General features: G+C 40.9%; 1 protein-coding gene across 1 annotated transcript in view; it reads left to right on the plus strand.

Annotated features, from left to right (window-relative positions):
• Positions 1-19848, plus strand: part of LOC124285871 (choline transporter-like protein 1) — a 42650-nt gene extending 22802 nt beyond the window's left edge. Inside the window, 20 exon segments of the mRNA XM_046722150.1 lie at positions 1137-1238; positions 1478-1620; positions 2162-2401; positions 2549-2657; positions 4262-4325; positions 7128-7236; positions 7646-7712; positions 7861-7908; positions 9351-9422; positions 10119-10185; positions 10563-10621; positions 12106-12212; positions 13458-13511; positions 13774-13860; positions 14370-14485; positions 16243-16349; positions 16351-16410; positions 16548-16640; positions 17271-17363; positions 18239-19848. Coding sequence (XP_046578106.1) covers positions 1137-1238; positions 1478-1620; positions 2162-2401; positions 2549-2657; positions 4262-4325; positions 7128-7236; positions 7646-7712; positions 7861-7908; positions 9351-9422; positions 10119-10185; positions 10563-10621; positions 12106-12212; positions 13458-13511; positions 13774-13860; positions 14370-14485; positions 16243-16349; positions 16351-16410; positions 16548-16640; positions 17271-17363; positions 18239-18301 — 1860 coding nt within the window. The 3' untranslated portion in view covers positions 18302-19848.
• Positions 19849-26027: the final 6179 nt, after the last annotated feature.

Consider the following 26027-nt stretch of genomic DNA (forward strand, 5'->3'; position numbering starts at 1 on the left):
TCAATTTGATAGACGTACAAAATCCACTTTAGAACTTATAACAGTGACTTCTGCCACTGAATAAAGGTGCGGCTCCCAACAGAATAAGTCCTAAGATTTTAAAAGTAGCTGCTCATTTAATAGGTGTGCCATTATGTTTACTTGTTGAATTATCATTACGAAAAGGTGTGTATCAATCAGAACGGAAATTAGCACATGTAATGCCTGTATTAAAAAATGCTGACGAAACTGTAGCATCAAACATCAAATGAATCTAAAGCATCCCGTTTCATAATATGAAAATTATATTTATTTTCTTAAATTATACGACTATAAATCACTCAAAAGTAAATGTGATAATATGTAGGCGATATTATACATGAGCAAAACCATGTACAACTTTGAAATACCATGACTTGATCCACTGACTGAATCTATCGCAAACAATAACAGTACATGTAATTTAGTTTCAATACGTTAGATCTCAGTTTGAACTGCAATACCTGTCAATCGGGCTTTTGTTGGTTGATTTCTTTGTTGTTTAACGTCACACTCGGCTATATTGCAGCTATATGGCGGCGGTCTGTAAATATTCGATTCTGGACCAGACTCTCCAGTGATCAACAGCATGAGCATCGATCTACACTAATGGGATACGATGACATGTGACACTAATTTCAGTTAGGCAATAAATTATATATTTATTGGTTATATAAATGAACATATGCAGAGTTGCCTCCCTTGGGTAGAGAATCCTGTGATTGTAATAAATTATATATTTATTCGTTATATAAATGAACCTATGCAGAGTTGCCTCCCTTGGGTAGAGAAACCTGTGATTGTAAGTAAACTCTGTTGGCCCCGACTGTTTGTAGGTTTGTCAACACCATATCATGGATCATAATGGCTTGGGTTTCACCAAAGCGACATTCGGGCGGTCCTCCTTTATATACAATTTAAGTTTTTTTAAAAATAGGCATTAAACCCAACTCGATGAAATCATGAATAGGATGAAAACCACACTTGTAATGGTCCAAATGAGATAATGATAACAAACTTCAATCATGTTCTCACATTCAGTTTTCTGAATCACTGGGTTTTTGTCAGTGATTATTATTGACAGTGCTTTGAAAGGGAAAGTACCGTTATTTCTACAGGTGCCCCGAGAGGTTGAGGATCACTTCACCGGTCCTACTAAAACCCGCTCATGTCGAGATGTGCTCTTCCTCGTCATCTTCATCGCCTTCCTCGGGGGACTCGTGAGTATATATTTTATTCAGGTTGGTTTCACACTTTATTTATTATGATGTCTTCACTTACCATCACTTGACAATCACTTCACTACTAACTTATCTGTATCAGCAGAGTGAGTAAGTTTAGTTTTACGCCGCTTTTAGCAATACCCCAGCAACATCAGGGAGGGGGACACCAGAAATGGGCTTCATAGATGAGATATAACTACGTGTGTGCATATAAGTATATTTAATTGTTTGACCAGGGTTACATCATTTACCGAGCAGTGGACCTTGGCCACCCCAACCGCCTCATCTACGGCGTAGACAGCTGGGGTAACACGTGTCACAGTGACAACGACCCCATAGACGGAGCTCCCCTTTCTGGCCAGGATACAACCGGTCTGACGTAAGTATATCGAGGATAATAGTAATAGTCCGCTTATATGGCGCGCATATCCAGGCACATTGCCTGCTCACGGCGCTACGTACATTACTATCCCGGTCATAGGACACTATCGTACCTTCCGATACTTTTTCAACTCCCTATGGATCATACAGCACATCCTCACGGGTACCCATTTTACAGCTGGGTGAACTGAGACAATGTGGATCTAAGTATCTTGTTCAAGGATACTACGCAAATGTGTCCACCTCGGGACCTAACCTAGGTGATATTTATTGACGTAATTTTGTTTCACAGCAGTAATTGATCCAGAGGTTTATGATACATACTTGAAGGACGTTCAAGAGTTTTTTTAAGACGAAACCATATCTACCTTACCATAACTACAATTTCATTTTGATTTTCAATACTTTTCATAAATTAAAATATAGGCCCTACTCATTCTGACCAGGCCCCACAACTTTTTATGGTTCTGGGTCCTTAGGGCTTGCAGCTTTTCAGGGTTAAGGGCAAACACTGGTATAACCTGTAATTTCTATCACAGCCAGGTGTTCTACTACAACCCAAATTACATCGAAGCTGTATCTAAACAAGATCTGACAGTGTCAACAATCATGATCTGTGTGAGCCAGTGTCCGCCATCAGCCATCAACACTGTACAGGAAATGAAGGATCTGGCCCAGTCTGGGCCGAGACTATGTGCTTACAATATCGAAGTGACCGACTACCAGGCTGGACCTGCAAACGGATCCGGAACGTGTCCACCACTTCCGGTTAAACAGCAGTAAGCTAACACACGCAATTTGATTGGCCAGTAATAAAGCTGGCTTGGTCTCGTAAATGAATTATAATTCGTAAAATTAAGCCATGTAAATAATGTTTCATTGTTTTGATGTGATATATTCCGCTCATGTTTTTTTTCCTCTTTCAGTTCGTCCATATTCAATCGCTGTGTTCCTTCAGAACTCACTAACGTCCTGAACCGCTTTGGAGACGTTTTGAATAAGCTGATGGATCTCATCGACAATAACTTTGCCGAAGTAATTTTTGATAGATTTTAATAGGTGTTCATACAGAATTCTTGTTTTGTCATTGTCTATTTCCCCACAGTCATAAGCCGCCGCTCGTTATGTTTGTGTCAGTGTTGAAGTATTTCCAAATGCATGAAAGATACGGGTTAGAAATGGTCTTCAACAACCATGCCTGTCCTTGGGCGACTGACGGGATTCATGTTGCCTTACATTATCTGACACGATGAATGAGTGAGTGTAGTTCTACGTCACTTTTAGCAATATTCCAGCAACATCACGGCGGGGGACACCAGAAATGGGCTTCACACATTGTACCCGGCTACCTCTCCGCCCGATCTGACACGATGACAAAACCACATCTACCGATTACAAAATTTCAGGGGATGTTGCTTTGGTGTTAAGGATGTTTCTCTGAATGGGGCGGTTGGGTAGCCTAGTGTTTGAAGCGTTCTCTTGTCGCTCGGGTTCTGTTCCCCACATGGGTACAATGTGTAAAGCCCATGTCTGGTGTCGTGATATTGCTGGCATATTGCTAAAAGCAGCGTAAAACTAAATTCACTCACTCACTGACGTATTGTTCACAACGGCGTTGAAGCAAAGTCAGCCACATGCGTAACGGATGCACTGCTTTCAAAGAATCTCAGATAATGTGTATTTCTATGGATATCAGCATGAGTTTATGTAATAATTCCGTGTATTTTTCCACACACAAAAGTCAAAAGTTTATATAAGTACATCGTGATCTCGTTCCACGCGCCTGTCAGTTACACGAGAGTGGGGGCAGGTAGACGCCCTATAAGTATTATGTAGTAATCCGTGAATCATTCACGTAAATGACATGAGGTTAAGGGCAGCATTTATATTTTTTGTGTTTCTTTTAATTTTATTGCAAGAATTAAATACAATTTCCGGGTTAGAATCATCCTCGATTATATCCAGGGTATACGTTACGATCACTCTCCACTATACACTGGATGCATCCACGGGTTGGCCCGATGATTTCATTACCTCCCTTGATTGGCTTTTTATCCAATCAGGTGTCTACGCTGGGAAGTTGAGCGAACCAATCACAACTCACTTTCGCTTCTTAATTTATCTAACCGTTTAAACTTGGCAACACAATTGATGCAGAGAAAGAGGTAGAAGGAGTTCTTTTATACTGTAAGAATGCGGAGCCAGCAAAGGGAGGTAATAAAATCATCGGGCCAAGCCGTGGATACATCCAGGGTATAGTGGAGAGTGATCGTAACGTATACCCTGGACATAATCGAGGATGGGTTAGAATATTCATCTTCAGTAACCCATGCTTGTCGTAAGAGGCGACCAACGGGATCGGGTGGTCAATCTCGCTGACTTGGTTTACACATGTCATCGGTTCCCAGTTGTGTAGATCGATACTCATGCTGTTGATCACTGGATTGTCTGGTTCTGACCCAATTATTTACAGACCGCGGCCATATATAGTTGGGATATTGCTGAGGGCGGCGTAAAACTAAAGTCACTCACTCACCCACTCCCTGATTGTTGTCAGGTAAAGTGGATGTATACCGCACTGCATCGACAATTCAGTCAATTCAGACAATTCAGTCATTACACGTTTGTTCCACCTACAGAAATGCGTGGAGGACCTGGAAAGGACATGGCAACAAATTGCTTATCTCTGCGGCTTTGCCCTTGGTAAGTTACGTCAGTATATTTCTTTCTTGATCACTCTCAAAACCAGATCAACTCTATTAATTCAGTGAAGATAATCAGTGATTTGGTGAGTCCCATGCTGGTTTGTTCGCAGATCTATAGAATATTACCAACATGATTCCTGAACAAAAGAATTTTCTTGATTACAAATTCTTTTTATTCTTTAATAAAACCTTTCGGGGCCTGTTCCGAAAAATATCATAACCTTGATCAGACGTCCGATATCACCTTGAAACTAACTTTATGTCAGGCCATAATGGTCACAGTTTGAATCGTTACGTGTTTCCAGCAGGTTGAATACTTTGTCAAAAATATGTTTTCGCTATGGAGATACTGCTCCATGCGTCACAAACATCCGGCTACATCAACTTGGATACTATTCATGCTACTAAATGTGGCGTGAGGTGACCTATGTCGAAACTATCCCAATCTGTATGGATCAGTGGCTGTGATTATCTTTTTGTCGTTCATTACCTCATGCCACCTGACCTCATTCATGCCACCTGACTACCTATGCTTGTTGTAAGAGGCGACTGACGGGATCGGGTGGTCAGGCTCACTGACTTCGTTGACACATGTCATCGCATACCGATTGCGTGGATCGATGCTCATGTTTTTGACCGCTGGGTTGTCTGGTCCAGAATCGATTATTTACAGAACACCGCCTTACAGCTGAAATATTGCTGAGTGCGGCGTTAAAACAAACAAACAAACATTATATAACAATGTTTTAATTCAAATTGTCAATATAAAAATTCAGCTGCCACTTAATGTCAATGATTTGCACGTGCAAGTCGCTCTATGGAAAGTGGAGGAAAATACACATGCATTGCTGAAAGGGGTCAGGCTATAGGCATTTTGGAATCTGGTCAAACTCAGCGGCAGGTTGCTGTCCGCTTTAATGTGAGTCAGAGTGCTATTGGTAGACTGTGACAGAGATTTCAAGCCAATGGGAATATGCACTTCGACCAGATCGTCCCAGAGTCACAACAGTCGGAGATGATAGGCACATGATTAATACTGCGTTACGTAACAGATTCCTTAACACAGCAGATCTTCAGACAGAACACATCAATGTTAACAAGGTAAGGACGTCCAGTAGCACCGTTCGTCGACGTTTAAGGGCAGCCGGACTACTAGCGACCACTAACACCACGTCACAGGCGGGAGAGTTTGAGATGGAATAGACATCATGGCCGCTGGAATCAACGTCAATGGGCTCGTCTGCTCTTCACAGATGAAAGCAGATTCAATTTATCCTTCCATGATGGTCGGCATAGGATTTATCGTCGCAATGGACAACGAATCAAAGATGCAGCTGTGGCCACGCATAACAGTTTCGGCGGGGGCTCGGTCATGGTTTGGGATAACTCTTACTTGAGGTACTCCACTGCACGTGGTCGACGGTAATCTTACCGGACAGCGTTATCTGGACGAGATTCTGGCTCCTATAGCAGTACCATTCCTCCTGCAAGCTATGCATGGCTTTTATGGTCGACCCTCTTGACTTCAAAACGGCAACGTTGGGCCTCATTGGGCCAGGATTGTCACGGAATTACTTAGGCAGCAGGTTGTAGAGCGGATGGCGTGGCCATCGGTCGACGTGTGTACACATGTCACCCAGCACCAGTGGATCTCGCAGGACTCCGTAGAGCTCTAGTAGTGGAATGGAATGCGATTCCGCAAGCATTCTTTATGAACTTGATAAGGAGCATGAGAACAAGGTGCACCTGTGTCTTGGACACGCGAGGAGTGAGTGAGCGAGTTTAGTTTTACGCCGCACTCACCAATATTTAAGCTATATGGCAGCGGTCTGTAAATAATCGAGTCTAGACCAGACAATTCAGTGATCAACAGCATGAGCATCTATCTGCGCAATTAGAAACTGATGACGTGTGTCAACCAAGTCAGCGAGCCTGACCACCTGATCCCGTAAGTCGCCTCTTACGACAAGCACAGTCGCCTTTTGTGGCAAGGTAGGGTACACAAGATATTGAATGACCTCGTGCTTCATGTCTGTTATGTTCCTTTTGGGGGGTTGATCTATACAACTGATGTTTGCTAGTGCTGTTTGAACATTTTGTCTTGCTGTCACGTTTGTCAACATATTAAACATTAGGGCGGTGGGGTACACTAGTGACTAAAGCGTCCGCTCGTCACGCCGAAGACACGGGTTCTGGTGAAGCCCGGTTTCTGGTGTCTCCCGCCGTGATACTGCTGGAATATTGCTACAAGCGGCGTAAAACTAAACCCACACACTCACTCACTCATTAAACATAATGATGATACTCTTGGTTCTCTTATTACTAAGAAACGTTTCTTTACATGTGCTGTATATCATTTGACCCTTTATTAATGACGCCTAGCACACACACACACACACACACACACACACACACACACACACACACACACACACACACACACACACACACACACACACACACACACACACACACACACTTATTCCGCAGTTATTAGGAATCCGCAGGTTTAGTTAGACTGACATTATCATGAAGTGCATCCTTCTTTAACCACCTATGTTGTAAAGAAAATACCCACACAGCTGATAGCAATCGGACAGGGAGGGTTGGTTAGACTGCCGTTAATACTGTATAACATTATCATGAAGTGCATCCTTCTTTAACAGCTTATGTTGTAAAGATCATACCCACACAGTTCCACAATTATTAGGAATCAAAATGAGAAAGGGAGGGTTAGTTAGACTGTTTTTCATACTAAATGACATTATCATGAAGTACATCCTTATGTTTTCTTCTGCAGTTGTCGCTATCGTAATGCTGATCTTCCTCCGCTTCTTTGCCGGCCCCATTGTCTGGATGACCGTGATTCTAATTGCTGCTGGATGTATTGGTGGTGTCGCATTCTGCTGGTCAGTATCCTTACTGGACGTCTTCATGTTGTGACCAATCAGTTCAAGACGACGAGTGATATACATGTATACCAATGTCCAAGGGACCGTGTACTCTTTGTGTCTTGTGCAAAGGAGTAACCAAGTGTAGTAGAGCAATTCCATGTTCTCCCAAGAGTGAGCGTTAAGCAAGGGTATTAAAGTGTCAGTACTTTCAGATGATATGTTTCTTTATCCAGGTGTTATAGGCCCTAGGCAAGCAATTCCACGTGTATTATAGAAAGTTAAATTACTGGATAAGTATTTTAGTTATATACTGACATGACAGGTCAGAAAAGGAGGGGAATTCATAGTGCTGTGGTCTACAACTTTGGTGAAAGAGTCAGTGTTTAACGTTTATATACCAATGAAAGTAATGTTGTTTGTGCAGGTACAGTTACACGAAGGAGAAGACCAACGAATGGTTGTGGGGATCAATAGGGGCAACCGTTGTTGCTGTAAGTATCGTATCTTAATTAAATCTCTTAAGGGCGGAAATTCGACTGTTCAAATAAACGTTGAGGGGAAAATATATTTGAAACATTGGTTATGACAATTCTAGCGCTTTTTGCCATCTTGCATAATTTTCTATCAAATTCATTTCAGGTCATAATTCTGTTGATCCTACTGGTACTCCGGAAAAGAATCAAGCTAGTAAGTTACTTCTTTCAGAAGTTGGTTGGTTTTGTTGTGTAACTCCGCACTCTGCAGTATTCCAGTTATATGGCGGCGGTCTGTAAATAATCTGGAACAAACAATCCAGTGACCAACAGTATGAGCATCGATCCACACAATTGGGATGCAATGGGATACAATGACCCAGCGAGCCTGAACACCAAATCCCGTTAGTGCTTTTACGACACTCAAGTGTTGCTGAAGACCCATTATAACCCGGATCTTGACTGTTACTTTCAGAAGGTCCCTTCCGTACGCAAGCAAATAAAATTAATACACTTCAACTGTCAGTGACCTTACAATTAATACATATTCTATCAGTACATTTGGAAGTATATCGGATATTACTGAGTCTTTAGTCAGTGTTAGGAATGTACAATCCCAGGATAACGTAATATACACATGATGCCGTTAGTGCTACTGCGTCAGGTTGCCTTGTTTGATATATTATATATTGTTTGATATGTATATACAGTACATGAATTTATTTTGAAAAGTCACTGACCAGGACGGCTAGTTAAGTTAAAATATTGCTAGCCCACATCATACTTCACTGGCCCTGCAAAATTTCGGAAAAGCTTTAACAGTATATTACTGGCCTGATTCACAATCAGCTAGCATCTGGCTAGCGGGACAGTAGATATTTTATTATTATCATCATTATTATAATCTATTTATATAGCGCCATGTTCCAGCTACGCTGCTCACAGGCGCTTTGTTTTCCAACGTAAGGTTACACAAGAATATCCAACACACCATTAAACCGTTATATAAGACGAGTATATGGATGGCAACGTCTTCTTGTATAACACGACGTTTCTGGGCTATTTCTTGTCCCTTCTTCAGGTGATAAAGGGAGGTGTAGAAAACATATTATATATACCAGGAAGCCAGAGATGTACATGTATATATAATCAATCAATGAGGACAGATAAAAAACAAGTTATATAAAGTATTAAAAACAGTGATAATTGGGATAAGGTAAAGCCAGTTGACACAAAGAATGGGGGTAAGGAGATGTGAACACAGCAGAGTGATATACAGCTAATTAAGAGACAATGGAGGCGAGTGTGGCTCATCTTTTGTGATGTTCCAGGCACTAGGGAGGTATACGCCTTGATCTCTATTAATCTCTGGGGTTAATCTGATGTTGATGGCTTCTAGTATTTTTCGTTTTCGCCAATCGTGAACATTGGTAGCCAAGATGCTGGTATATATACATTGTGTAATATGTTTTCTACACCTGTGTTTATCACCTGAAGAAGGGGCAAGAAGTAGCCCACAAACGTTGCGTTATACAATAAAGAAGATGTTGCCATCCATATACTCATTTTATATATTCACCAACTTCTAAATGCCTCTCAAGAATCTCATTAAACCGTTAGTTTCAATGATATGTCTGCTTTTCTATGTTTTCTAAGGTTGTCCAACTGTTCCGAGAAGCTGGAAAAGCCATAGCTAAAATCCCTTTCGCCCTGCTGATGCCATTTATGGTGAGTGCATCGCAAACATATTGATTGTATGTTTTATTGATGTGAACGTCTAGGACCAGCTCGACAGAATGTGAATACATTCACTTAGGACAGTGAAGCCCTAAGTCACATGTTCAAGGTTACAAGGGCCGTGGTACCATTGATAAAACACTGATAGCGGACTCTGGTACATTTGTTATCATTTTTTGTAGGGAGTGACATGTAAAGTCAGCACTGGACAAAAATATCTGATGGAAGAGGATATTTTCCTCATAACTTATTTCCGTATGCACTGTATACTGTATAACTACTAGGGCTGGCTATCGATAGACATAATCAAGATCGATAATCGATGAATATCGGAGATGTAAGTTAACTTTGAGCAAAAAAGACAAAAATGTCTGAAAGAAATTGATATATTTCACATCACTGGTGAATGGTGACCTGTTTTTGCATGGATTAATAACAAAACAGCGTCCTGAATATAATTTAGAAGCAGACCATGAATAGAGTCCTAATTTGTATATTGTGTGGTAAGGTTAAAACCTTTTTATATCAGAAAATTTATTGTACGGTTTTATCGATAACACACAATTTTCAATTATCGATAACACAATTTTCAATTATCGATAATCGTTAATCATTTTTCCTATCGATCATATTTACGATTATCGATCATTTTAGCCAGCCCTAATTACTACTAATATGTTTTCACAGACTCTGATCATTGCTGGCGGTGTGACGGCTGGTTTGGTGTATGCATTCCTCTACATTGTCACAGCAAGTGAGTGGACATTTGGTCATGTCGACATTTACAAATATCTCTAGGTCATATCTCAAATACATCAACTCGCTGCCATGGAACAGTGCCAGTCAGTTATCAAACATGGAATCAATAACTCTATTTCTTCGTCGCTAGGCTTCACAGACAAAATTTTGCTTTGAAATGTCAATGGGATGGAAACTACAGAACATGTATAGCCATAACGATAACTTTATGGATTATAGCCATGTTTTCAATTGAATAACACTTCAGGGGTGATAACCTTTTCCATCTGTCTTTGGGTTGCTATGACGACGAAAGGATGGTAGATAATGTACCAATTCGATTGGAATACGTGATACTTCATCATACACTGATTTGCTATATCACCTCCTCAGAGCATCCTGTACCCAACTCAGCAGGGGTTGTCAGCTACACAGAAGATCAAACATTAAAGGTATATTTATATCAAACTTTCATTTGATTATAGTGAATACTGCAATAGCGTTCATGATAAAGTTCATCAGTTTTTACAGACCTGGGTCCCGATCCACAAAGCGTTCGTAACGTTACGACCTGTCGTAACTCTAAAGTTTATCATAGGCTTACGAAGGTTTTGTGGATGGGGACCCACTGTGTTCAAGTTCCAGATTCTCCCTGAACATGTTTCTTGGTTTGTTAACACCATACCGTGCTTATGGATTTCACCATTGTGGCAGACATCTCCCTCAAAGTGAAAACGCCTCCCTCAAAGTGAAAACGTGAAAACGCCTCCCTCAAAGTGAAAACGCCTCCCTCAAAGTGAAAACGCCTCCCTCAAAGTGAAAACACCTGCCTCAAAGTGAAAACATCTGCCTCAAAGTGATAAACATCTGCTTCAAAGTGACAAACATCTGCCTCATTGTGACAAACATCTGCCTCAAAGTGACAAACACCTGCCTCAAAGTGAAAACATCTGCCTCAAAGTGATAAACATCTGCCTCAAAGTGAAAACATCTGCTTCAAAGTGAAAACATCTGCCTCATTGTGACAAACATCTGCCTCAAAGTGACAAACGCCTCCCTCAAAGTGAAAACGTCTCCCTCAAAGTGAAAACACCTGCCTCAAAGTGACAAACATCTGCCTCAACGTGACAAACATTTGCCCCAAAGGGACAAACACCTGCCTCAAAGTGACAAACATTTACCTCAAAGTGACAAACATCTGCCTCAAAGTGAAAACATCTGCCTCAAAGTGAAAACATCTGCCTCATTGTGACAAACATCTGCCTCAAAGTGACAAACATCTCCCTTAAAGTGAAAACATCTCCCTCAAAGTGACAAACAACTGCCTCAAAGAGACAAACGTCTGCCTCAAAGTGACAAACAACTGCCTGCAAGGAACAAACATCTGCCTCAAAGAGACAAACATCTGCCCCAAAGTGACAAACACCTCCCTCAAAGTGAAAACATCTGCCTCAAATTGAAAGACATTGACCCCAGAGTGGCAGGCATCTGCCTCATCGTGGCAGGCATCTATCTCACATCCGAATTTCGGCCGTGGTTAAGCTGGAACGGCATTATGTAACTGGAAAACTTTCAAAACGGCGTTAAAACCAATTCCTCACTTTTGAACTATTGAAATTTGAAAAAAATGATTCCTCGGGGCTGTTGTTTTGGTGGCATGTCCTTTAAATAAATCCATCAGGTATAGACCTTTTTCAGTTATCAATGGCTTTAGCTCTTGCCAGTGGATGTTTGTTCCATCATTGAATCTGGTCTATGTTCTTCATGGCTGGGTTAAAAGCCTTTGGGTATCAAGCGCTTAGAATGTGTGTCGTGGCTGATCACTGATGTCTTAATATTTCATCGTACTTCGGTCCTGTTCCATTATTAACAAATCAAAGCACAATGCTGTCGGTTGTGATGTGTAGTCACTGATGCACCTTTATTCTCTCCCCAGTATCTAATAGCCTACTACATACTGGGCTTCTTGTGGATCACCCAGTTCATCTTCGCCTGTCAGAGGCTCGCGGTGTCTGGAGCTGTGGCTGTTTGGTACTTCACTAGGTAAGTCAGACTTGAAGACTGACCTCCTGACTGGGGTGGCCAAGCTCCCTTATTTAAGTAATGCATATACAATGTATCTTCATATCCAATTGCATAGATCGATGCGATAGGCCCAAACCCCATTTAAAAGACCCACGTCATATAACCGTGTCCCCCTCCCTCCCCAAACAACAACAACAAAACCAAGCAAACGAACAAACAACAACAACAAACAAACAAACGAACAGAACAAAACCAAACAAACAAAAAACACAACACATCAAAACAGAACTGAAGACGAAAAAAAAGAATTATGTATATACTATCCCAAAAAAGAAACGCATAGGCGTTTGGTATTTAAAAAAATCTATTAATTACCTATTGTCTTCAAACAATCGTCAAAATATGTAACAAAAGTGTTGATAACATGATTTTACACAAATGGATAAGTGAAAAGTCGACTTTACCTGAAAATGTTGATTTTTATGAGATTTCTTACAAGAATTAAAAAGGTATCTCCACAACGTAACAGAAAGAGCAAAGAGCATGCACTGTCTGGCCATAAAAATCTAGGTTACTTTCGGAAATCGGCACTCGTTTTGAAGGAGTTTCAAGGTCAAATCACTACGCCAAGTCTTGACGCTGCGACACGGAACATCGCCATTGAAAGAATGCACGCTGGAGATTACCTATTTTCTGTTGCCAGGCGTCTGAATGTTAGTCTGAGCAGGATATCACTGTTTGCAGCACGTTACAACCAAACAGGTATAACAAATGACCGTCCCCGTAAAGGCAGACCTCGAGTCACCACTGTAGCCCAAGATCGGTACATCCGGGTACTACATTTGCGTGATCGCACTGCCACGTGTGAGAGCACAGCAGCCAGGGTGCCTGGACTTCGGAGGATATCCGGTCAAAGTGTACGGAACAGGTTGAGAGAGAATGGACTGAGAGCCAGGAGACTTGACGTCGGGACCGTGCCACGTCGTCACAATCGCGCTCAACGTCTCCGTTATCTAAAATTATCCACTTGGTTGTATAGACATTACCTTCTTCTAAACTGATGTAAACATTCATTTCTTAAAGTCTATTTGTGGAGGAGTTATACATGTTTGAAAATACAACATTTTCGCAACAGATTTCTGGGTTATGCGTTTCTTTTTTGGAATAGTATATAAATAGAAACGCCCAAACAAAAATGCCTTGAAACAGTTCCATTTTACATCTAATAACCTTTATTAGATCACATGCAATTTAAATTTTCAGAGACAAATCCGATCTTGGATGGCCGATAGCACTCTCCATCTCTCGACTGATCAGGTACGGTGCACTTACTTCGTTTAAGAGAAACTCCCACCTCGGGATTTCTGATCAGTATATATCCCAGTAATCTGTCCTCAAGAGGCTACTTAGTGATTCGGTCGTTGTGATCTCGTTGTGATCTCGTTGATTGGGTGTCAGTTTACACTAACGATATGGGACGTTGTTCATAATATCACTCACTGGTTTGCGTACATTGTAAACATCGATCTTTATGGCACTAGTTATTTGTTATAATTGTTAGTTTTTCTTTCTCCTTCAGATTCCATCTGGGCTCAGTTGCAATCGGGTCACTCATCATCGCCATTGTGAAGTTCATCCGACTTGGCTTGTCCTTTATTGAAGGACGGTGAGTAGAAATGTGACCTTTTTCTCATGGCTTCAAAGTCTGATGCATGTATACATTATACATAAATATCTGATGGAGTTCAATTAAGGTTCATTAAAGTGGGTGTGGGGGGTTTGTCTACGGGTTCGGTCGTCACGCAATCGAACTATTTCGTGTTAGTCTTGATGTTGAATTTTGCTAACATTGGAGAAAAGGCACACTAACTCAACATATTTGGGAGTGAATTAGTTCATCTATAAACAGCATTCAACTTGATGTTCGAGAAAAGCCAGAAGTGATGCTTGTCTTAGATGTTTACCACTCTAGGCATGAACACGCAAAGTTCTGTGCAGTCAATCATAGAAATACAATCGGGGCAAATCAGGATTCGAAACTGTGGCCATAAGTGTCTGGCCCGCTCAAGGGACGCAACTCTGCACAACCTCAGACGACTGGGACAACGTTTTGTGCGAAGCATTTGTAGATAGTCAAATAAAGCGCCAAATTTTAACCTTACTTTGTTTTCACAGATTGAAAGGAGCTGAGAATTTTTTGGCTAAGTTTTTCCTGAAGTGCCTTGGATGCTGCTTATGGTGTTTTGAGAAGTTTCTCAAGTTTCTGAATGACAACGCATATATACAAATAGGTAATGTAGTTTCGATGCTAACAAAAACCAACATTATTAATACTCCCAAACAGTATGGAACAATAGCGAAATAACTGCCTGGATGAAACCGTGAAGACCCGGTTTATAAATGGTTTTAACCCATATTTAACCCAACTGCGGTGATCGATGCTCATGATGTTGATCTCTGGATTGTCTGATCTAGACTCAATTATTTTCAGATCGCCGCCATATAGTTGGGATATTTCTGATTGGGGCCCCAAACCACAAACAAACAAAACAGCCCGAAAAACAGAAGCATACACCAATGTTTGACACTGGCCAAAACTGAAACAATTTTAGTTGTTCTTTTTTGTGTGTAAAAATGATGTGTTTGAAACGCGTTTCGTGCAAAATGAATTACCGCTTAATTACGTTTGCAGCGTTTCAGTAAGTGTTTGTAGCCTATTACCGTTTTAGTAAGGGCTACGTTTTTCGGTCACCTCATTCTGTGTTTGCCCGGCAGTTTAATTGGACTTTCGGGGCGGTTGGGTAGCCCAGTGATTAAAGCGTTCGCTCGTCACGTCCAAGATCCGGGTTCGATTCCCCACATGGGTACAATGTGTGAAGCCCATTTCTGGTGTCCCCCGCCGTAATATTGCTGGAATGTTGTTAAAAGTGGCGTAAAACCATACTCACTCACTCACTCCTGTCATGCCACGACAGACAACAATAGTAATATGAAAGAATAGAGTGGACCTTGACTCCTTTTGAGTGGTGTTGTAAAAGTAGATCATTGATAACATATAGTCTCATAGCATGAACATTTTGTTGTGTTGTAGGTTTGAAAGGAAGAACAGAAACATAAATGTTTTAACTTGCAGTGACTTTCCCCTGAAAATAGTTTGATTTCTCATTAGTGATATTGCTGGAATAGTGCTAACAGCGTCGTAAAACTAAATGCACTCACCCAATCACTCACTGACATTTTGTTCAAAACGGCGTTGAAGCGAAGTCACACACACGCTTAACGGGTGCACTGCTTTCCAAGTGACGTGAATCTCAGATAATGTGTATTTCTATGGTAATCAACATGAGCTTATGTAATAATTCCGTGTACTTTCATGTCAAATGTTTATGTAAGTACACTGTGATCTCGCAACTCAGTGACCCACTAGGACTTTCATGTCTTAAATTATCCAACTGACTAGATATAGCTGTGAAATGTGAAAAATATTAACAAACTGACGAGATAAAGCTGTGATATATAACACTTGTTTATGCAGCATACACACCCGAATGAGTGAGTGTTGTTTTACGCTGCAATGAGCTGCATGTTGGAAAAATATTTTGTCCCAGATTAATTTGAAAGATAATTAGACCTCAGGTTTTACCTGATAACATGAATTTTACTGGATTGGGACATATGTCTTATCTCTTACTTACTAAATCCTAGCATCTCTCTTTTTTTGTAACTGAAACATGGACAGACTAACAAACTTTGGATTTATGTATACACACTACTGTGTATATTTGAGCAATATTACGGCGGGAGGCACCAGAAATGTTTTAATGGAATCATTCAAAATACTACACTAGATATTTACATGTAGGCTAACTGTGTATATTTCAGCAGTATCACGGCGGGGACACCAGAAATGTTTTAATGGAAACATTCAAAATACTACACTAGATATTTACATCTATGCACACTGTGTATACTTCAGCAATATTACGGTAGGGGACACCAGAAATGTTTTATTGGAAACATTCAAACTACCACACTGTGTATGTTTCAGCAATCAATGGCTATGGCTTCTGCAAGGCTGCAAAACAAGCGTTCCTGCTGATCGTCAACAACGCCCTCCGTGTAGCAGCTATAAACTGTGTTGGAGATTTCCTCCTCTTTTTTGGGCAAAGTTGGCACTGTCGCTGTCGTTGCCGTCGTAGGCATTGAGCTGTTCAGGGTGGGTGGAATGTAATATAACTTTGGTACATTTGACCATTTCTAAAACGGCATTGTTTATCTTATTATCCCAATATACCAGGAACCATGTCCCTGAAAAATTCTTTACGAGACTGTGATACCATTGTCCTGTTCCAGGATAGAACCGACGTCCATTACACATGGGTTCCCATCACTGTGGCTTGCATCTTCGCCTACTTCATCTCAAGTTGTTTTCTGGCGGTGTATGAGGTAAGGGAGGTAACTGTGGTCGAATAAGAATAAGAATAAGACCTTATGCCTCCAGCAGCCAAGCAGCCTGGTGAATCGGATGGCCAGACTCAGTGACTTGTTTCATAACGTGTCATTGCAATACAGTCGAATAGATGGTTTGCTCTTAATATCAATCTCTGGAATGTCCTGAGGACAAAACAAAAATGCAACACATGTTATAGAGCATGAAAGAGGAAGACGGTTGCTTAAGGTGTCTCCTTCACAGTCAGGTTTTTTGTTTGTTTGTTTATTGTTTAACGTCGCACTCAGCAATATTCCAGTTATATGGCGACGGTCTGTAAATAATCGAGTCTGGACCAGACAAGCCAGTGATCAACAGCATGAGCATCGGTCTACGCAATTGGGATACGATGACATGTGTCAACGAAGTCAGCGAGCCTGACCACCCGATCCGGTTAGTCGGGACCAAATCTAACCTATTTAACTGACACGATTCAGCTAAAACATGTAAAAATGTTCAAGTTGGCGCTAATTGTACTCAGTATCTCAGTTATAACAATAAGTTCATAGGCTGTCAGTTTAAGTGGTGGGTAAAACGTTTCTGAAGTGTATTCTGATGAATATATTCAATTTTGTTTATTTACGCAGATGACCATCGATGCCATATTTGTGTGTTTTGTGGAAGACTGTGACAGGAACGATGGTGTAGAGCGGCCTTACTACATGAGCAAAGGTCTAATGGTAAGTAATCTCAGGCCCACCCACATGTACCAACGAGAAACTTCCGCCAATCATTCCATTGAGCATGGAAACAATTGACCGTTCCTGAAATAATCGGCACTGGGCCCCATGTATCAAGCAGGGCGTTACTAATAACGCAATATTCCAGCTACATGGCGGCGGTCTGTAAATAATCGAGTTTGGACCAGACAATCCAGTGATCAACATCATCAGGATCAATCTACGCAATTGGGATACGATGACATGTGTCAACCAAGTCAGCGAGCCTGACCACCCGATCCGTCAGTCGCCTCTTACGACAAGCATGGGTTACTGAAGATCAAATCTAACCCGGATCTTCACGTGTCCAAGGCATTTTTTAAAACGTTTGCATAATTGATATATTACAATCTTTGTAATTAATCATTATCATTTGAAATGTAAACACTTGTGGAAATGTCTCACTTTTAAGGAATAAACTTATTTCATAAGTCGTAAAAATGTTCTCTTCATGAACAACACAGTGGAAAAAGTGTTGCTGGGAAAACAATTTTGGCATCTAGTATAAGCGTTGTTTTAGAACACTCATGGGCAATGCACAAAACACATTCCCCTGAGGATATAGTGTCAGATTAGTGACCAGCAAGCCCTATAGCGATGCCTGTTGTAGGTAGGGACTATAGGGACCGCGTGGTGAGGGCCACTGACCATCGTACCTGGAAAGCATGGGATCTTGCCTGTGATAAAGTAATAACTGGTTTGTTTGGTCCCAAAACGACATTAACCCCAAAATGGCTGCAGTCATTAAAATGTCAGTAGTTAGCAAACAAACAAGTTCATCAAAGTCATACAGTTCCAACCCATTCTTCCCATGAAATTATTGTTTACTCTTTCAGGATTTCGTGAAGAACAGCGGAGAAGCAAAGGCTATTGCAAAGAAGAGAGAAGAGGTGTTTTGAGCGTCCAGTGTACATACTGTTTATGATATGGCCGCTGTACTACAAATTGGCGAGCTATCAATCAAACCATACAATCAAAGAATATTTTAACTTTTTTAGAATGTTTATATCTGTCCAGTATTATACAGCGTTCGATCGCTTCTTTCAATCAAGATCAAGATATGTGTTAAATGTATTGACATGAACGCACGTTGTACATATTAAGCCTCGTATGAAACCCATTCATGTGAAATATAAATATTGGGGTCCTTGACTCTTGAAGCGTAGGTGAATATTTCCTTCCTTTACCTTTCCGGTTTCACTTTTCTAAAAAGCTGAACAGAAGAGTGAACCATTTTTTCAAAGTATTTTCAAAACAGAATTTTCTTCCATATATTGTTAAATTTCAGCGAAGGTTGGGCTGTGAAGTCACCAATAGTCGCTGAATATATCAGATTATGTATTGGGGAGGTAAAAATGTCGAAAATGTAGTCACTTAACTATCAGCAGTTAGAACCAAACTATATGCTAACAGGATAGACCACAAGTATCTAGGTGAAGCTGTACAGTTTAGATTATAAGACACTTGAAGCGTCAGGGAACCCCTTTCACCTTTGCTTTCGGTTTCGCTGTTTTTTGTGTGGTTTTTTTAAAAATGAAGCTAAACAGGGAGTTTACTGATACTAACTGCTGTGACGTCACTCATTCATATGTGACTAACCTTTCTTGAGTATATGTTAGTGTATGCTGTGTTTTTAGATATAGTGCTAATTCAATTCGTTGTTCATTGGTGTTTCTTTTTGTTGGAGATGTGTGAATTTACATACATTATATATTTTGAATGAGCACGTCCCGTTTAAGGGGAAATAATCTTTTAATTTACAATTCCTTTTTCTTTGTCAAATTACTCGTACCGCGCTTTATTTAATGATAATATCATGATCATAGTTCTACGCAATTGGGATACGATGAAATGTATTTTTGGAGGGGATATATCTATTCTGCATCCCTTTGAGGATGTATCAAATGTGTATTCATCTTTTGCCATGGAACAATGCACGACATTATTCAGACTCAAATTTTGTAGTGCAGGACCCTTATTCTCAAAACGTTCGTAGCCCTAAGAATTCTCAACTCTGATCGTAGCCAATGTGTTAAGAATGGGCTTAAGAAGTTCGTAGAGCTATAAACGTTTCGAGAATAGCTAGTCTGATTCGTATACTGCAAAAATCTGTTTTCCGTTTTGGTGAAACGTTTTCTTCATGTCATAAAAAAGAACATTACGCAAATGTTACATTTATGAATTATTTTAATGTACTAAGAATCCGATGAAAAGTATATGGCTGTAATTTCTATGTAATGTATATTTCTGTTTTCTGATAATGAACATTTTCGTGTGCCAAAGCAACAACATGTATATACCGTTAATAGTTCATCAGAGATCTGTTTGAAAAAAATGTTTTGGCATGTGAAATTAATACTGTCAACATAATATATCTAGATCTGTTTCATATGGTTTATGTATTGGATGTTGATTTGGAAATAAACATGTTTTACATTGAACGCTTCACAGCTATTTTCCCTTTCATAGCAATGGGAATTCTTCGGATAGTCAAGATAGTAATATTTTGTGATTGACATTTTATAGTGTAGAATTCTGTGTTAAACGGTTCGTTATTAGAGAGCTGAGAACGAGTCAGAGTTCACAAATACATTAAACAGGTTATTAGTGGAAGCCTCGACTATACTTTTTCAGAGTGAGTGAGTGAGTTTAGTTTAGTGCCGCTTAGCAATATTCCAGCAATATCACGCCGGGGAACACCAGAAATGGGCTTCATACATTGTACCCATGTGGGGAATCGCACAGGGTCTTCGGAGGGACGAGCGAACGTTTGAACCGCTAGGCTACCCCACTACCTTTATTGTAGTCAGAACAGTGCTTGTTCCTCAAGCCCGCAAGGTCCCCTGACTCATTTCTCAGCCATTGATAGGTTCTGGGATAAAATAGAGAGACGCATACGACGTCATCAGAATTCTCCAACAATGCTGCGGGATCTCCGCTAAAGCCTTCATTTGGTATGGAACGATATTTCCCAGGACCTTTGTGGCCGCAGTGAAGCGAGGGTACCAAACCTGCATCAATGCAAAATGCTAACAATACTCGGTACTGAACTTGCTCGTCAGCCCTTCTTGTGTTGTAGATAATTTGCATATGCCAGCTGTTGATAGTTATCATACCTTAAAATATTTCTCTTTCCATGTAAATAACATGTAACAAAATATCACACTGATACTATTTGTGTGCCACAATATCTTTGGCCTTTGTGTATTTTTAAAAGTCCAGCTCAATCACAGAAACATGTAATTACTAAAACTCTTTGGCTTAGAATACATTGGTTGATAGCAAGAGGAATGAAAGTATTCCGCCTGCCTCTGTCAACTTCGGGAGGCAATGGGCATCTATTCTGTCGAGACAATCCAGGGTTCAACAGCATGAGCACCAGTATGCGCAAATGGGATGCGATGACTGTGATGACATGTGTCAACCAAGTCACTGCACAATATAAGATTGTATTTATCTGATGAAAAGTATGTACATGTAAAATTCTGTCTGGTTCCGTATATTGATTTTTACTATGAGTGAGTGAGTGAGTGAGTTTTACGCCGCACTCAGCAATATTCCAGCTATATGATGGCGGTCTGTAAATAACCAAGTCTTGATCGCACAATCCAATGATCAACAGCATGAGCATCGATCTACGCAATTGGGATACGATGACGTTTATCAACCAAGTCAGCTAGTCTGACCACCTGATCCCGTTAGTCGAATTTTACGACAAGCATGGGTTGCTGAAAGACCAATTCTTACCCGGATCATCACGGGTCTTTCATTATGAACATTTTAGGGACATATGTTGGCAGCGCCTGGTTACTGTATTTCATAAATGTTACACAGTGACTCTAACCATTGGAACTAGTATGATGACTAAACTATGACTATCTCACTTATCACCTTCGTCCATTTCATGTTACATTTAAAATGTGACTAACAGCTATGATTCATCACCTAGGTCGAATCCATTATCACCTGGTCGGACGTCATAGTACATTGAAAATGTGACCATACACATTCGTACATGATTCATAGTAGAGGTACATCTGTCTTAACGTCCTTGAGAATATCTCATATGACGACGTGCATGCGTGACGTCTTGTACTAGCCCAGATAAACTGGGGATTGACCCACTGCTGCCGCAGTGAAGCATGAAATGACCAGACACATTATACTGACTCCGAATAGTCCTTGTTGTACCCATTACTGCCGAGCGCCAGGCAGGGAGTAGAAGTAGCATATTTTAACGTCTTTTGGTATGACGCGGTCGGGGATCGAAGCGACTTTGAGGCGGACGGTGAAGGCGGTCTGATTGCATGTATGTTTTGATTTTAGAAGACGATCAATCAGATGTCACTTCGGAAAGACTCAAATTTGTAATTTGCAACCTATACTATTCATTTTCGATTTACCCGTGAAGATCCGGGTTAGAATATTGACCTTCAGTAACCCATGCTTGTCGTAAGAGGCGACTTGCGGTATCGGGGGATCAGGCTCGCTGACTTGGTTGACACTTGTCATCGTATCCCAATAGCGTAGAACGATGCTCATGGTGTTGATCACTGGATTGTCTGGTCCAGACTCGATTATTTATAGATAGTCCTTGATCCCAGAGTGAAAATTAGGGTGATTGGAAGACCTATTTTTCCTACAGCTCTGAGGTGTCTCAAAATGATGTTTTGATGTGAAAGAAATATTTCGCAGCTATTTCATATAAAATGAAATTTGACAAAAATTTAGGAGTCTGAAAATCTTAGGAAAACATGAAAAAGAGTTTTCGCCTCTATAAAGAAAAGAAAACAAATTTGTTAAACATATTAAGTAGTCATGAATGTTTCTTAGTCAAAAATGTCAAAGAGTTGATCATGGTATAAAGAATAGTTAGTACAGTTGCACCTTTTCATCAAATTTTCAATTAGGAATGTAAATGAAATATCAAATTACATGTTGTGTTTACATTATTTACCTGATTATTTTGATGCATTTGATGACATTTACATACATTGTGTTCATTCATCATATATGTCATCACTGTTATCACATCATCTTGTTATCGGAACCAGCTCTATGTCATCTTCCATGTTCTGGAGCATTTGCATGCTAAAAGCCGTAGGACAGCTTCAGGTGCCGGTAGACCACTCATCCACTCGACCGTAAGCACACTTTCACCGTCTCTCTCTTCAAGGATCCATCCTTTGCCAACAGGTGATGGAATTCCAGGCTTGCATTCCATGGCCATCTGCCACACATGAGATTGGTAGCAGGCTCTCTGTGAGTGCCTGAATAAACAGTCTCTGCAAGGAGGAAGCTGGTGGGATTCGAGTTCGCCCTTCCTCAGGAGGAACAATGTGTGGCGAAGATCGTTGACACTCTTGAGGGATGATCCATACAGTGAACACGTGAAGTCTTCCAGGACTTGAAATTGATCTTCTGTAAGCTCAGGATCCTCTCCAAGTTTTTTGAAGCAGTCTTGGTACTTCTTATTCCCCTTGAGGAGTCTGAGAGCAGACAGTTTTTTTCCTTTTCCTGCAAAATGCAGGTAGTGCTTCAGAGACGCTCTGACCGAGGATCTGGGCTACACTTGAAACCTTGATGAGTCTTGTTCTGTTCTTTGTTCCTAGCTTCATGTAGAGATCTGTTTCAAGAGATGATTGGAAGGCAACACAGAGTAGAAATACATCTGTATCCTCGGGACAAATGATTATGTTCCCGTAGCCCTTGGTTGAAGCATGTCTGGCGTGGAGTAACAGCCGAGTGTCTGCTTCCTCTTGAGTGGATGTTAGTTCCTCTATCCTCTCTACACTGTTTAGGCCCAGCTTGATACATTCTTCTTCACAGGTGACAATGAGGTCCTTGTTTCCAATCCGACTTTCATACTTCTCACCTCCCCATTCCTTGACAAAACAGAACAAGATTCTTTTTGTTGGAAGAGTTGGAAAAGGAATTTTCGCCATTGTTTTATGGTGTGGCCTGCTGCAATGTTCTTGTATTGTGTTCCTTGAGTTCCAGAACGCTGACCTCTCTCTGTATTTTTGATTGACACATTCCTGTACACATCAAAGACGACATCAATCCTCTGACTGCTGTAACCTTCATGAAGGACCAGGACAAACATTTCTTCTGCAACCAACTGGAAGGTTTTGTTGTCACCTTTTATCTTCTGGACAAGTACCATACCATCAATCAGAGTACAGGATGGGTAAGGGAGCTTCTCTTCAGGAAGGATGTTCTTTTCCAGTTCTCGAGCTAGGCTTGACTTGTTAGTCTTTCTGATGGAACCATCTGGATATGCAAGTGATAAAGGAAGCAGTCCAAGAGGATGCCTGAAAACAGACTTCATGTCAAGTTTTCTGCTTTGAGCTATAATAACCATATGAGCAAAAAGGTTCCTGTCAGCTCTGAGCACAACCTCCACTTGACTTGTTTGGATTTTCTTCTTCTTCTGGCTCAATTCGGTGAAAGTTTTCATGTTGTTTCTTAGTAGCCGGGCATGAAAGTCCTGTGGTGACAAAGGCTGTAAACGATTTGTACAGAAGTCCATCATCCTCTCTTCCTCAATGGTCTGTGCCTTGAGAAGGTCAGATACCATGGCTGGAGTGGCAGCAGCAGCAACCGTTGTCAAGGAGATGAGTTCTGAATTCCAGAAAGGGTTTACCCAATTGTTTTCCAACATGTCTACAACAGCAAGAACATCTGCCTCATCTCTTGCTCTCCTTGATTGTTGTAAATCTTGATGACTGAAACTTGATCGGGTCAACTTCGTGAGACTCCTGATCTGTCCTAAGAAGATACTGCGATATTCTGCCATCAGATAATACTTAGCAACAGCACCAGGTTTAAGACTGAAGCCCTTTCTTCCGCCTGCTGTCTGTGTATCTCTGTTTGCTGTTTCCTCCAGAGCCTTTAGTTGTCAATGTACTGGGAAAAAGTAGATGTCTGGCATTATCATCCTGAAATATATGCAGGCCGTCACCAAATTCTGACTTGAGTTTCCTGTGCAGATGTTTAGTTGTTGAAGTCTTGATATTCTGGCATCCTTTTTCCTCCATGTAGTTTTTCAGTCTTATAGGTTATCTCTGACATCTTTAATACAGTTGAATTCTGGAATACGCAGTGTTTCGTATATACATAAAAAGTTTATCATATGCTGCTGTCAAAGCCTCTTCATAATTTAGCTCTTCTTCTGTGACTTTGGTGACTGAAGTTGAGCGGTGAAGTCTATTATCCTCTCGTGTATAAGATCTGTAGCAACTCCTATGGTAGTGCGCCTCTGCTGCAACAATATCCCGCCTTGTAGCTGCTATGATTCTGGAATCCAATTTCTCAATGGCTTTTCTCCTCAGTGTGTCATCTGTTCTCAACTGTGATGATTTTACCAGTGGCTCCCTTGTGTTTGATCCTTAGGGATCAAGGGCTAAGACCTATATAGCTGGCGAACTCTTTTTGTAAACTCAGAGGACAAATGTTTTCACGAGCACAATATCAAATGTTTGGCCTTTTAGGCCCTCGCCTATTTACGAACCTACGTTGCCTGTAAATGGGGTACTGTGGTGAATATATATGTGTTTGTCTAGAGAATGAGTCTTAAAGAAGCCTCTCTCATATATTAATTATCCGCGAAGATCCAGGCCAGGTCTTTTGCCCCTAAATCTGTTGGAATCGTCGAAGACCCCTGAGGTTCCATTCCCCACATGGGTACAATGTGGGAATCCATTTCCTGCCGCGATATTGCTTCAATATTGCTGAAAGCGGCGTAAAAGCATACTCACTCACACCCATATATCAGGTCAGTAAGGTCTGATATTCACCTCCCTCGAAATAATGACACCAGTCCATAGGACGAAAGGTGGCATTATTCCAGGGAGGAGTATATTTGATACGGGCCCGCTCAGTACTTAATCAGGCTGGGGTACCACCAGGAGGAAATGTTCTGCAGCCGTCTATTGACCCTACAGGTGATGCGTACAGCTGGACCTTCACCTGGCAGGTGTTTCCTTGCTCGTCTCTATGTATAAGTCTCTCAGGAATAGCATATGGCCAGGGTGATTGAAAACAACAGGTCGTGATCATAAGCTTGAGTTGCAACTTAGCAACAGAATTAGTTTCGTACATTTAAATTATCCAAAGGCAAACGTTTTTCTATCACTCAAGTATCAAACAGAATGAGTACTAAACTTTAACTGCCGCGAATGAAATGTCATTTCATAAAATGAAAATAGTTATGGTAACGATCTACATTTAATAACAATAGCACACCTGGCAAACAGAAGAGGGGGTCATTAAATATCAGAGGAAAGATGTGGTGGAGTTCCTACAGCGCTGTTGGAGGCTTTGGATGACGTCGTACACGTTGGTCCATTTCATCCCACACGCCATCAACGATGTTGCGGGTTAGGGTAAAATAATAATATTGTTCTGATTAAGACACTTGTGAACAACTCAATAAACGTTTTATCTGATATTATCGTGCTGAGACGTAACGACTGGGGCGTTCTGTTGCCACCCCAAAATGCAAAACGGTGAAGGGGCCATTTGCAGAATCTCGTCTACATGCCATAATTTCTACAAAAGTCAAGGCAGAATTATGCATGAACCTATGGGTATAATGGAACAGCCCAGGGATGGGATTATAGA

This window comes from Haliotis rubra, unplaced genomic scaffold (assembly GCF_003918875.1).
Source record: "Haliotis rubra isolate DU_JTF1 unplaced genomic scaffold, ASM391887v1 Scf37, whole genome shotgun sequence".
In the NCBI taxonomy this organism is placed as follows: domain Eukaryota; kingdom Metazoa; phylum Mollusca; class Gastropoda; order Lepetellida; family Haliotidae; genus Haliotis; species Haliotis rubra.